The 11,845-nt window shown below is 45.9% G+C and overlaps 2 protein-coding genes across 3 annotated transcripts; both read right to left on the reverse strand.

The window, feature by feature from the left end:
* Positions 1 to 221: 221 nt before the first annotated feature.
* On the reverse strand, positions 222 to 2,970 carry rsl1d1 (ribosomal L1 domain containing 1). Of its 2 annotated transcripts, none has more exons than XM_077625763.1 (9): positions 2,847 to 2,970; positions 2,495 to 2,634; positions 2,126 to 2,264; positions 1,907 to 2,055; positions 1,632 to 1,733; positions 1,021 to 1,114; positions 772 to 882; positions 519 to 698; positions 222 to 430 (listed from the first exon to the last, which is right to left on the reverse strand). In XM_077625763.1, the coding sequence occupies exons 1-9, from the start codon at positions 2,883 to 2,885 to the stop codon at positions 311 to 313; spliced, it is 1,074 nt and encodes a 357-aa protein (XP_077481889.1). In that variant the 5' UTR covers positions 2,886 to 2,970; the 3' UTR covers positions 222 to 310. The 2 variants fall into 2 exon arrangements, with proteins under 2 accessions (XP_077481889.1, XP_077481888.1); XM_077625762.1 differs by having other exon boundaries at positions 222 to 433.
* Positions 2,971 to 3,218: 248 nt separating this feature from the next.
* gspt1 (G1 to S phase transition 1) lies at positions 3,219 to 9,220 on the reverse strand. Its single transcript, XM_077626051.1, has 13 exons — positions 8,810 to 9,220; positions 7,940 to 8,194; positions 7,833 to 7,866; positions 7,636 to 7,713; positions 6,946 to 7,126; positions 6,701 to 6,855; positions 6,390 to 6,530; positions 5,755 to 5,848; positions 5,337 to 5,417; positions 4,956 to 5,129; positions 4,772 to 4,861; positions 3,908 to 4,076; positions 3,219 to 3,840 (listed from the first exon to the last, which is right to left on the reverse strand). The coding sequence occupies exons 1-13, from the start codon at positions 9,003 to 9,005 to the stop codon at positions 3,788 to 3,790; spliced, it is 1,701 nt and encodes a 566-aa protein (XP_077482177.1). The 5' UTR covers positions 9,006 to 9,220; the 3' UTR covers positions 3,219 to 3,787.
* Between the last annotated feature and the right edge of the window lie 2,625 nt (positions 9,221 to 11,845).

The raw sequence follows: 11,845 nt of genomic DNA on the forward strand, positions 1-11,845 counted from the left end.
ATCCTCATTTTATTTAAAAAAAAAAAAGAAGGCACACATCCCACTGTCCCAACCTGCCGGGTATCGAACCCCCGTCTCAGAATGATGAGGCGGACGCGATAACCACTCGAACACTGTGCCGACTTCAGCATCATCTTCATTGAAAAAAAATTCTAACTTGTTCTAAATGAACGTTATTAGAGCTGATAAATATTTGAGTCAGACAGAGGCCAGAAACAGACTGATTTCTCAACATATTTTATTTTTAAAAGAGCAATTACCAGAAATAAAGGGAGAGGACGTCATGGGTCATCTTAAAAAATAAAATAGGCTATGCTCTCCTCTTGCCTTTAGGTTTTTTTCCTTTTGGTTCGGCACGTCTGAATTTTTTGGCCCTGGTGTGTTTGAGCGGAATCTTTGCAGGTTTACTCTCAGCAAGCTTGCTTTTCTTCTGCTGCAAAAAGACAAAAAGCGGTAAATAATAAATCAAGGTCTTCAATTTGAATCAAGTATTTTTGATTGCATGCAGCGGCACCAACCTGCTGTTTGGGCTTGGCGCCTTTGCTCTTGATGGGGACCAGCTGAGGGATTTCCTCCTCCTCCTCATCTTCCTTTTTATCTTCATCTACCTTGTCCACTTCAGCCTTCCTTTTCTTCGCCTTCTTCTTCTTCTCTTGAGCCTCCTTGGCCCTTTGATTTTGTTTCCTAATTTCGTTCCACTACAGAGACGTGACACACACGAGGCTCGATTGCACGGCTTTGGACGGTATTTGCGCCGGAGTATTTTCTCACCCTGTCTTGCTTGGCGGCTGGGGCGTCTAGGTGAGTCAGGCTGGAGGTGTAGATGGGCAGGGCCACGGATTTTTCACTCTTCAGGTGAATCATCTTCACCACGGGCCCGTTCTAAACAACAGCAAAATAGAGAAAAGGGTCGGAAGATGGCGTCCATGAAAAGTGGATCCATTTTCAAGTATGAACTCATTGGCTGCAATTGAAGGCCGTTGGTGTCAAAAGCGGAAGAACTGGGATTTTTGTACTCACCATCCTGATTTTTTCCATCATGATCTTAACTGCCGCCTCGATGTTGTCCGTCAGTTCGTCGGCGGTCATGTCGGTGCGGCCGATGCGTGTCATGCTGAGGGTAAATTAAAATTAAAAATGGTCAAAATGTAGATACTATATCAAGGGTGTCAGACTCGGGTTGGTTCGCGGGCCGCTTTAACGTCAAATTGATTTCACGTGGGCCGGACCATTTTAGATATAACATTTTGATTTTTTTTAAATAAATTGATTAAAAGAACTGGATTAAAAGCCCTGAATATTCAGTTTTGTATAGATCTAAAACAATGTTTATTTTAGCTTATATATTTTTAGATTTTACAAAATGATTTTTGAACTAAAAAAACAGAAAAAATGGATTAGACAATGATTGATTTAAAAGGGGGAAAATCAGGAAATTTAATATAGATCTATACTCTTCATTTTTATTTGATCCTAAAACAAAGTTAGCAATCATGATTGACTTTCCCGGGCCACACAAAATGATGCGGCGGGCCAGATTCGGCCCCCAGTTCACCACTTTGACACGAGTATTATATAATGCCGTTAAATGAGGTGCATCAGCAAAAAAAACGCAGAGCTTTTAAACCCACCAGCACGAGCCCTTGTCGTTGATCCTGATAGTGGTGCCCTGGATCCATTTCTGGAGGTCTCTGGCCCAATGTTTGCTCTGCAAACTGACCGACAGAGGCTCCCTGGGGAAAAAGGAAACACTGTTACGGCTAAAACTTGCTCAAATTTGGAAAAAATAACCATTCTAGTTAGTACAAGGAGTCCCAGAACCACAAGCGACTTCCGTTCCCACACCGGAAACCCAACTGTAAGTTCAGCGTAAATCAGAATACAATATTAAAAGTCCCCTTCTTACTTTTTGCTATTGTAGAAGTGTTTTCCAATATGGGACGGCAGAAGGCGGCGAATGCGATCGTCAGACAGGAACATGCTATAATTTCCCAGAAGCCGTCGTTTGGCTTCAAATTGTTTATACTCCGTCTTGAGGATCTGGTAGGGGATGACCTACACGATATGGAGAGAGCCATGGTTAAAAAGGAGTCCAATTTTTTTGTTTCTTGATGTTGTGGATTACCTCGGTGACATTTTTAATCCCTTTCTCTTGCAGCAAGCGTTTATAAAACCTCTGTGTTTGTTCGCCAGTCATTCGGGGTTCATCTTTGGTGAACAGGCACACTTCTTCGGAGTCTGTGCGTTGGGCGTGAGGCAACGGGCTGAAGACCAAACAAGAAAGCGATGGTTAGAAAAATAAACAAGGGAGGGTTATTTTCCTAATTATTCCTCTACTTGATTTATTGTTATTGTGAAATACTAAGCAGCACGAGGTAAATCTTTATTGGGTTACACCGTGGTCGACATGGGTCTAATAGCATGCTAATGCACATATATGTATGTTGCAATCAACACGTTAAAATAAAGGATTAATAGGGACGAGAGAACTTACATCCGAATGGTCTGAGTTTTTGGGGGGATCTTCCAGAGGGTGACGAGTAGGCTGACTTTTTGAGACTCTTCCCTGAAAAGTTTTTTGCCGGTCGCGTTGCTTTTCAGGAAGGCCTGCAGCGCTAAAACAGCCTTTTTCACCTTTAAAAAGAAATGACAGTACATAGATTGCTAATAGTGTGGGACAACTTTCAACCGAGAGATGTAGCTAGCTAACTTAGCGGCTATCACACGACAGCGTTTCAAAATGACCATTTGTTAACGCCAAAGCACGCGTATCGATTTAATATCAACGCTATTGACATTATGTGGGCTAACATTAAATTAATTGTAGGGGTGAAATGTGTGTTTACCTGCGCGTGGTCTAAATCAACACGTATTTTGTCGCCCATTTTGTCTTCACGTGTTCAGGCCACACGCGCATGCGCCGTTGGGAACGTTCAAGCAGAAGTCTACGTCACATGTTGAATCTAAAACTTTATTTGAAAGACAGGTCTATGTGTACAGAACGCGAAGTGATCCGTCAATAATTCTCTAATAGTCATGATTACAAAAACTGCTTATTAAAAAAAAAATGATGGAAAAGCCAATGGAAAAAAAAATGTATTACTGTATTTCTTGGTGGATATTCCCCCTGATTTTGTCGAAAACCGTAAATAGTTCTAAATCACTAATATTTCAAATGTGAGGAGAAACTGTCAAATAAATTGAGCACAGAAAAAAAATCCAAACAAGCGTCATGATTTATTTATTTTCATGTGGCTTTGATATGCAACAGTTGCATATTTGTGAGTGTTTGTTCATCGTTGGTTTATCAGAATAGAGCGAGAGACCAGAATGAAACGGTTGGCATGGCAACAACAGGTCGACTGGGTGGGTATTGTTGTTCTTAAAATGCATTCATTAAAATCGGACCGGGACTGGATGAGTTGGAGAGCGAATAATTCTATCGTTTGTCCCCCGAGCGACCCCGTCACACTGCGTCCGTCTTTGTTAAAAGCAAATGGCGTGGCCAGTCGACGACGTATGGGGCCGTGTGCTGTGGCTACATCGGTGGCGCGTTGGGAGCTCTCAATATGAGAACCCCGGACGCTGTCCCTCACTTGAGATTGTTCACCATAAGAAACGGATCCGAACTCCTTATTTTTAAATCTGACGCAATCAATTCCCCTCTTGGCTCCTTGGTTGAATGTTCTTCACGTTCGCATAGTTTGGGTGTACGTAAGGAGAAGAGCGCCCCCCAGCGGCATTCCTCCCCCTCCGGCGGCGAGCACAACGACGACGCGGCTTGCGTTTAGTCCTTTTCCGGCACCAGCTTCAGCACTTTTCCGATGGCGATGGTTTTGCCTGGTGGGAGGAAGAGCAGTTGGAGTTGTGGCCCAAACGCATGCGTTCCCGAGGGCCAAGTCCTCACCTTCGTCTCGCAGCGTGAATCGCCCCATTTGAGGGAAGTCCTTGAAAGTCTCGATGCAGATGACTCCCGCCGCCCGGAACCTGGCGATACAAACCTGGTCTTGCTTGACGAAACGCGGCCGCGTTTTACTTTTCTCCCCCGTCTTCTTGTCCACCATGCAAATTAAGGCCTGCGAAGAGGGATGGAATTATGAGGAAATATGCCATGAGTGTGACAAACGTGTCGCAACAACAATGGACAAACCGACGTGCATTTTAATCTGTCTTTTCTATTCTGTGCTAATAATTCAACTGCTAAAGTTTGGTGTTGACGTCGTGGATCGACATTACCTGTCGAAATACTGCCCTCTTCAGGCTAAATCATGCAGCGCGCTGTTTTATGTGCTATAGCAGAGGTCGGGAACCTTTTTGAAAGAGAGAGCCATAAACAATTCCTATTTTCAAATGTTATTCCTTGAGAGCCATACTCACAATTTAAAAGTCAAAATACATGAAAATATGCCAATTTTTTTAGTCATTTTACCACTTCTAAAGTACAAAAAGTCTTTGAATTCTTTTGACAACATTGTTACGCAGTTGCTAATCAATGAATATCAATGAGAGAATGAATGCAGAAGACTAATGAAAAAAAAATCAATGCCACAGTGCCGACGGGACGTTCCTATTGGTGCGTTCGGGACTCTTTTCTCTCACCACTGGTTTCCATATTTTAGCTCAGAGCCATATGCACCCATCAAGAGAGCCACATGTGGGCTCCCAAGCCATAGGTTCCCTTCCCCTGTGCTATAGGAACTTTTAAGAATAAGGCCTGTGCCGCATGAATATTTGGAACATTTTAAAAGTGAAGTAAAGCGCCGTAACTTACTGAGATTTGCACCTCTTCGATGCAGGTGTGAAGGTGAAGGACTGCATTGTAACCGGGACAAATGATGGATTTGTGCTCGATGATGACGATCTGAAATGGAAAGGGACGAGACATTACAAGCGCCTGGTCTTTGGCTTTGGTCCGAAGCGGGTCACGTGGTCTTTTCGGCACGGGGTCAGCTAACCTGGGCGTCAAAGGTGCGGCCGGTGTGGCAAAGGTTGTCGGGGCTGCACAAGATGAAACCGGGTGAGATCTCTTCTTCTTCGATGCCCTTGAGCCTCATCTTCAGGTTCTCTCCGGGACCGGCGTCTTCCGTCTCCAGCTCGTCGCTCAGGAGGCTCAGCACTTCCACGATGTGCTGTAAAAAATATGTTGGGGGACATTACACATTTGCTCATTTTATTGCATCCCATTTTTGCTGTTAGGAAAGGAGCTCCACTTTAGATTGCATCGCTTACATGCATCATCAATCTTAATGAGCGGAATTTATGGATCAGATTCTAGGCTTTGTCCATTTCCATCACCTTTAGGCCTGATAAATCTCCGAAAAGAAAACACATCTCACCCTGTTTGGCATCATGACCAGCTGCTGGGCTTTGCTGATGGATCCCGACTCCAGCTTCCCGAGAATAACGGTACCCATGTCCTAAAAATAAAAAATGTTTAGAACAGAGAGCGGCAGAGAATTAGTCCCTGACTTTGTTCTTTCTGAATAACATGAAATCCAGATGCTTTAAACACCAAAACCGATTTTTTTAGCACCTGAAACTGAGCCGATTTGAGTAGGCTAGGAATGTCGGCTAGGCGTGTTGCTATTTAAAAATGGAGCTGACTGACAGCGATAACTACGCCGCCGATTGTGCAACCGCGGGAAGGAAGAAGACGCAACTACACAAAAGCACTTTGAAATTCCAATGCCGTGTGCGATTTCTGCGGAAAGAACAGAGCGTATTGTTCTCAAATTTGACTCATGTCCACCTCACCTTGTACTTATCTACGATGGGGAGTCTCACTGGGCCGTGAATGGACCTGGTGAAGTTTGGCAAGCTATCCAAGTGTGGAATAAATGGCAAACCCCTGGTGGAAAGCAAAAAAAAAAAAAAGAACAGTGTTTTCATTTACGGTCATCGAGCTGCCGTATATTTGAAACGGTGAAAACTTTTTAAGGATAATGGAGACTATAGCGTAGGGCTCGGGAACCTTTTTGAAAGAGAGAGCCATAAACAATTCCTATTTTCAAATGTTATTCCTTGAGAGCCAAACACACAATTTAAAAGTCAAAACACATGAAAATGTGCGATTTTTTTTGTCATTTTACAATTTTCAAAGTACAAAAAGTCTCTTAATTATTTTGACAACATTGTTAAGCTGTTGCTAATCAATGAATGTCAATGAGTATCAATGAGAGAATGAATGCAGAAGACTAATGAAAAAAAAAAATCAATGCCACAGTGCCGACGTGACGTTCCTATTGGTGCGTTCGGGACTCGGCTCTCTCTCACCACCGGTTTCCATATTTTAGCTCAGAGCCACATGCACCCATCAAAAGAGCCACATGTGGCTCCCGAGCCATAGGTTCCCTACCCCTGCTATAGCGGGTATCGAGCGCTCCACTTACGTATACCAGGGACATTCAGGTACGGCTTCCTTCAGGTTGGCGCCCGTGAGTCCGGAACAAGGCATGAAATAGATGTCCTTCTTGGGGTTGAAGCCAACCTTCTTTAGAAATGGCACCAGTTTTTCCTTACACTCTTCATACCTGCAAGTACACGCTTGAGGTCACTCACAGAGAAATGATCAGACACCACACCAATGGACGTCCTTTTTTTTTTTAATGGTGGCGTGCCAATCTGGCGGCCATCTTGGCTCCAAAAGTCCTCATTGTCGTTTTAGTGCCCGATACGTAAATTTTAACGCGCAGACGATCACCTGTCTAAGCTCCAGTTGACGGTGGGGTCGTCCATCTTGTTGACCAGAACGATGAGATGCTTGACTCCGGCCGTTTTGGCCAGCATGGCGTGCTCCCGAGTCTGTCCACCTTTTTCAAAACCGGTCTCAAACTCCCCCTTTCTGGCTGAAATCACCTGACGAACACGACAACAAAACCTCTTTCAACAAGAGTTGTATAGAAAAGGACAACAACTACCCGATGATAAACTAAAAGCACGTCTCACCAGGACGGCCAGGTCCGCTTGGGACGCTCCTCCGATCATGTTGGGCACAAAACTCTTGTGTCCGGGCGCGTCGAGGATGGTGAAGTGTTTCCTCTCCGTCTCAAAGTACGCCCGGCCCACCTCCACCGTCTTCCCTTTGTCTCGCTCCTCCTGGTTGGTGTCTAAAGCCCACGACAGGTACCTGCGCCCGGCGGCGACGAGACGGTTATTAAGATGCAAACGTAACGTGTGAGGTCGTTTGGTCGCCGGTCTTTTGGTCGCCCGGACCCAAACAACGGGCGACCAAAAGACCGGCGACAAAACAAGGTAAAACAACACGGTCTACGCATCAATAAAAGCCAACAATGGCCATGAGCAGTTTCACTGAGCCGACATGTGAGTGTAGAAGAAAGAGTTTGTATGTACATGCGTTGTCCCTTTAAGAAGCGACGTCAGTCAGGGTCTTAACAAGTTCTCCAACAAAACACAATAAAAGTATGGGAAATGTGGAGCTTTTCTTTAGCCTAATAATTAATAGGGCATTAAGTATGACTAAATAATAATTCGCAGTTTGTATTTAGGGAATTTGAGCAACCATTTAAATGGTAATTATCAAGAACCTTCCGGTCGACCAAAAGACCGGCGACCAAACGACCGAGTACCCAAACGTAAAGGCTCCTACTGTACGTCTATCAAACGAAGCGAGCGCACCATGTTTCTCTGTTCTTTTCTTTCGCTTCCCTTTCGTATTTCTCCAAAGTCCGCTTTTCCACCATTCCAGTTAAATACCTGGCAAGAGAAAAATGTCAACCAAAACATCAAAAGTTTGTGGGCCCATAGGCAAAATGACAAGCGCAGATTTTCCAGAGAGACAAAATGTGGACAATGACTTCACATTGTTGACTCACATAATCTGTCCGCCAATAGTTGATTTTCCAGCATCTAACGGTGAAATAAAAACGCTGTCATTTTGAAGTCACCCGGCGAGAAGCGAGCCGCAGCCAACACTACGCACCCACGTGACCGATGAAAACGACGTTGACGTGCTCTTTCTTGGGGGCGTCGGACGTGGCGGGAGCCGCTTTGGGAAGCGGCGTCTCCTCCTCTTCCTCCTCCATGATCATCCCCTCATCCTCCTGGACGGCCACCCGCGGGGGAGCGTCCCCCGCGGCCGCTCGCCCGCCGCCTCCCCCGCCCGGCTCGTCGCTCCGCTCCCACGTCTCTTCGTCTGCCGCCATGTCGGCCTCGGAGCCGCCGTTCTCCACCGGAGCTGGATGAAGGGAAACAAATTAAAATTAAAATAAAGAGTATGTAAGAGTCATTAAGTATTTTTGCGAGCACCCAACAGGTTGCTCTGTAAAACAGTGACTCCTTTGTAAAACGATCTCTCGATACTCGGCGGCAGTACGTCGACGGGGCATAGGGATACAAAATATCGCGATATATCGCCACACTCCTCATGGTATTGATAGTTATCGAGAAGTTCGTTTCAAATATGGCTGCGCCCTGGCACTTCACCATCTCCCTTCGCTTCTGTAACCTAACCACGAGCACATCGTGTGTTCCTAGATCCTTCATTGGGGTTGCATACCGACCGTTTGTCCCATTTCCATGCTGCCAATGGCGGTACCTTCAAGGGGGAAATAAATATATATATAAATACTTGAAACGACGGTTTTAATTCGACACGGAATGTCGGCCACGTTTTTTGGAAAGCGTGGGTATGAGTTAGTCATGAATGAGCTGTAACTGGTGACGACAGCGAGTCGACGTGTTGGCAAATGAGTGACTAGACCTTAGACACGGGCTAACTTTAGCCGCGTTAGCAAGATAGTTAGCAAGTTCGTTCGGCTCAGTTTTCAATTCTTTTGCGGCTTGAGCTTACCGTCGGCGGGAGTCATTTCGGCGGCGTTGCTCTCAACCGAGCTCGGCACGAACACCGGGGCGTTGAAGTTGGGGACGAACGGCTTGGCGTTGACGTTGAGGGCGGCGAAGGCGCTCGGGAGAGTCCCCGAGTTGGCCGGGGCCTCGGCGTCGTCCTCCAGCTCCCACGAATCCGGAGCAGCGTCTCTCGGGTCCATTGCTAGGTTTATGGCGGACTTGGGGGGGCCGATGGAGCTGCTGCTTTTCTCGTCGTTCGGAGCCCTAAGATACTCGTCGCTTTAAACACTTGACAGCGCTGTCGTCGAACTTCCCATTGCTAGGCTGCTTTGACAAGCATATGGAGCGCGCAGCTGACGAGTAGCGTGTAGCCGAGGCGTGTGCTCTGACAGGGCCGCCGCTAGAGGGCGCAGCGGGGGTCCTCGCTTTACGACTGGACACTAGTTTAGTCGTGAGCTGCTCAAAACTAACTCTAATTGTTCAAATTGTCAAAGTATTTATTATATTATTGTTGCACGTTCTTATAAACCCCGCTTTTTGTCATTGCAGGAGACGAACTGCGTACATATTTTGCATGTGAATCTGAGTGATTCATGTGAAATGTATTAAGGAGGGGTCAAAGTTGTTTGGGGCAAATTCGATGAGTGCTAAAATTTGCAACACCCTGTAAAGTCACAATGAAACTATTAGGTTTATCATTATTATAGATGTGTATCAATATTATTATATTATATGTGCTTGCAACGAAGAGTGATTGACATTGATACAAAGGGTATTTTAATACATCTCTTGCAAAAGTAATGACTGTGGTTCGCATCAAGAGGACTGGGAATGGCCTTGGGCATGAAGAGGGTTCACATCAGAACTCTCTTGGGAAGATTCGACAGACCTACAATTGTTTTGAGAACTGTGATATATTGTTATGAGACTCTAAAAATGTTTAGACTTCTGTGGGGCATGGCGTTAAAATCTCGAGTTGTTAGAATGATCTAGACCAGGGGTCTCAAACTTGCGGCCCGCGGGCCAACTGCGGCCCGCGGGACGATAATTTGCGGCCCCCGTCTTAATATGAAAGATCGATTTTTTTTTTTTTAATTTTTTTTTTTTTTTTTTTTTTTTTTTTTTTTTTACCCCTTTCCCCATGATGGCGCCGTTTAAGTGGCAGCCAGTGGCAGTAGCTCTGTCCACTCATGTTTTTCTTGTTTTACAGCATGTTTTACATGAAAAATTAGAGGGAACATTGACATGCACCTGCTTGTGGCAGGTGTGATACTGGTGTGCCGATAGCGAGCAATGATGATGTCGTGACCGGATGATTCGCCTAAAGACGTTTCGCCGACGGACGTTTGACAGACGGACAGGTCGTACTAGTATTTGTTAGTTTAATGATTAAATACAAATACTAGTATTTGTATTTAATCATTAAACGCTGTTTTCAGCTGGATGTGACCGAATTTGAGAGCATTTTGAGCCGTTTGGCGAATGGACGTCTATAGACGTTTTTTTGCCTCCATCGCGATATCATCCAGTATTTGTATTTAATCATTAAATGCTGTTTTAGGATGGATTTGACCCGATTGCTGTCATTTTACGGCTCGGTTCTGCTACATCTGCCTGCCCAAGAGTGCTTATTCCCAATTTTTACTATAATTTGGACAACACCGGCGGCGGGCCGGATTAAAAATCCTAACGGGCCGTATATGGCCCGCGGGCCGAGGTTGAAAAACTTGTACACACACGATCCGGCGGGGCGAGCGTTCGAATCCCGTTTCGGCGAAACCTCCGTTCGGCCGAATGAACGTTCGGTGGAACGTCCATTCGGCGACCTGCCCGTCTGTCAAACGTCCGTCGGCGAAACGTCTTTAGGCGAATCATCCGAGTACCGATGATGTCGCTCACACTGGTACTCAGTGCGCTCAGGGAGGTTGTCTCTCTGCTCAGACCAACAAAAAATTAGAGGGAACTTTGGTTCGGAGCTGAATGAACCAATCACGGTGAGGTATACGGCTCTGGAGGGCGGGACATCGGCCGGGCTGTCCAGTGCCTCGCTCACTCACTCATTCCTCCAATCAGCTGGGCGGAGGAGAAGCCGTGAGGCCGATCACTCCGCTCTGCGCGCACACTCCTCCGCTGCTCTCAGCATAGAACTGAATGAGGCGCTATGATCCGTGATCCAGCCTGTGTCAGTGTCTGTAGCCATCTCCGCGATTGAAACGGAGAGCGAAAGTGCACATGCGCCACAAACCCGCGCGACTGAATGTGAAAGATCAACCCGAGACTCATTCCAAGTGGAAAAACATATTACAGAGCCCCAGAGATGTCTCTTTCAAAGCCTGCCGTGAAGAGAAAGGTCGGTGATGAGCACAGACAGTTTCAAGAAAAGTGGGGAGTGCAATATTTCTTTGTTGAACACAGGGGCACCCCGACGTGTCTCATTTACACTGAAAAAGTTGCGGTGCACAAGGAATACAATTTGAAACGTAATTGTACTATGAGACATGCTGAGGAGTACGAAAAATACCAGGGAGATGAGAGAGCCAACCAGGTTGCCAGTCTTAAAACACGTCTTCTGAGGCAACAGGATCTCTTCAAGAAGGCTACCAAAGACAGTAATGCAGCAGTCAAAGCTAGCTACGCCGTTTGTGAGTTGATTGATCCTGTGCTAAGTGATCCCAAATGGCTCATGGACTTGGCTTTTCTTGTTGATATCACACATGAGCTTAATGTACTGAACAAGAAGCTACAAGGCCAGGGGCAACTTGTCAGTGCTGCCTATGACAACGTGAGAGCATTCTGCACTAAACTTGTGTTATGGAAAGCCCAGCTCTCTCAGACAAACCTTTGCCATTTCCCAGCATGCAAGGCTCTCGTGGATGCAGGCACACCATTCAGTGGTGAGAAGTATGTTGAGGCCATTTCGAAGCTACAGGAGGAATTTGATCACAGATTTGCAGACTTCAAGACACACAAAGCCACATTTCAAATTTTTGCGGACCCCTTCTCCTTTGATGTGCAAGATGCCCCTCCTGAGCTTCAAATG

This window comes from Stigmatopora argus, chromosome 18, assembly GCF_051989625.1.
Source record: "Stigmatopora argus isolate UIUO_Sarg chromosome 18, RoL_Sarg_1.0, whole genome shotgun sequence".
Lineage (NCBI taxonomy): Eukaryota > Metazoa > Chordata > Actinopteri > Syngnathiformes > Syngnathidae > Stigmatopora > Stigmatopora argus.

Coding starts and splice junctions, on each gene's coding strand:
- gspt1 (XM_077626051.1), bottom strand. CDS start 9,005: ATGGACCCGAGAGACGCTGCTCCGGATTCGTGGGAGCTGGAGGACGAC. Junction 7,714..7,832: donor ACTATTGGCGGACAGATTAT/GTGAGTCAACAA, acceptor TTCTCTTGCCAG/GTATTTAACTGGAATGGTGG. Junction 3,841..3,907: donor ATTCACGCTGCGAGACGAAG/GTGAGGACTTGG, acceptor TCCTCCCACCAG/GCAAAACCATCGCCATCGGA.
- rsl1d1 (XM_077625762.1), bottom strand. CDS start 2,885: ATGGGCGACAAAATACGTGTTGATTTAGACCACGCGCAG. Junction 2,056..2,125: donor GGATTAAAAATGTCACCGAG/GTAATCCACAAC, acceptor CATATCGTGTAG/GTCATCCCCTACCAGATCCT. Junction 434..518: donor GCGCCAAGCCCAAACAGCAG/GTTGGTGCCGCT, acceptor GTCTTTTTGCAG/CAGAAGAAAAGCAAGCTTGC.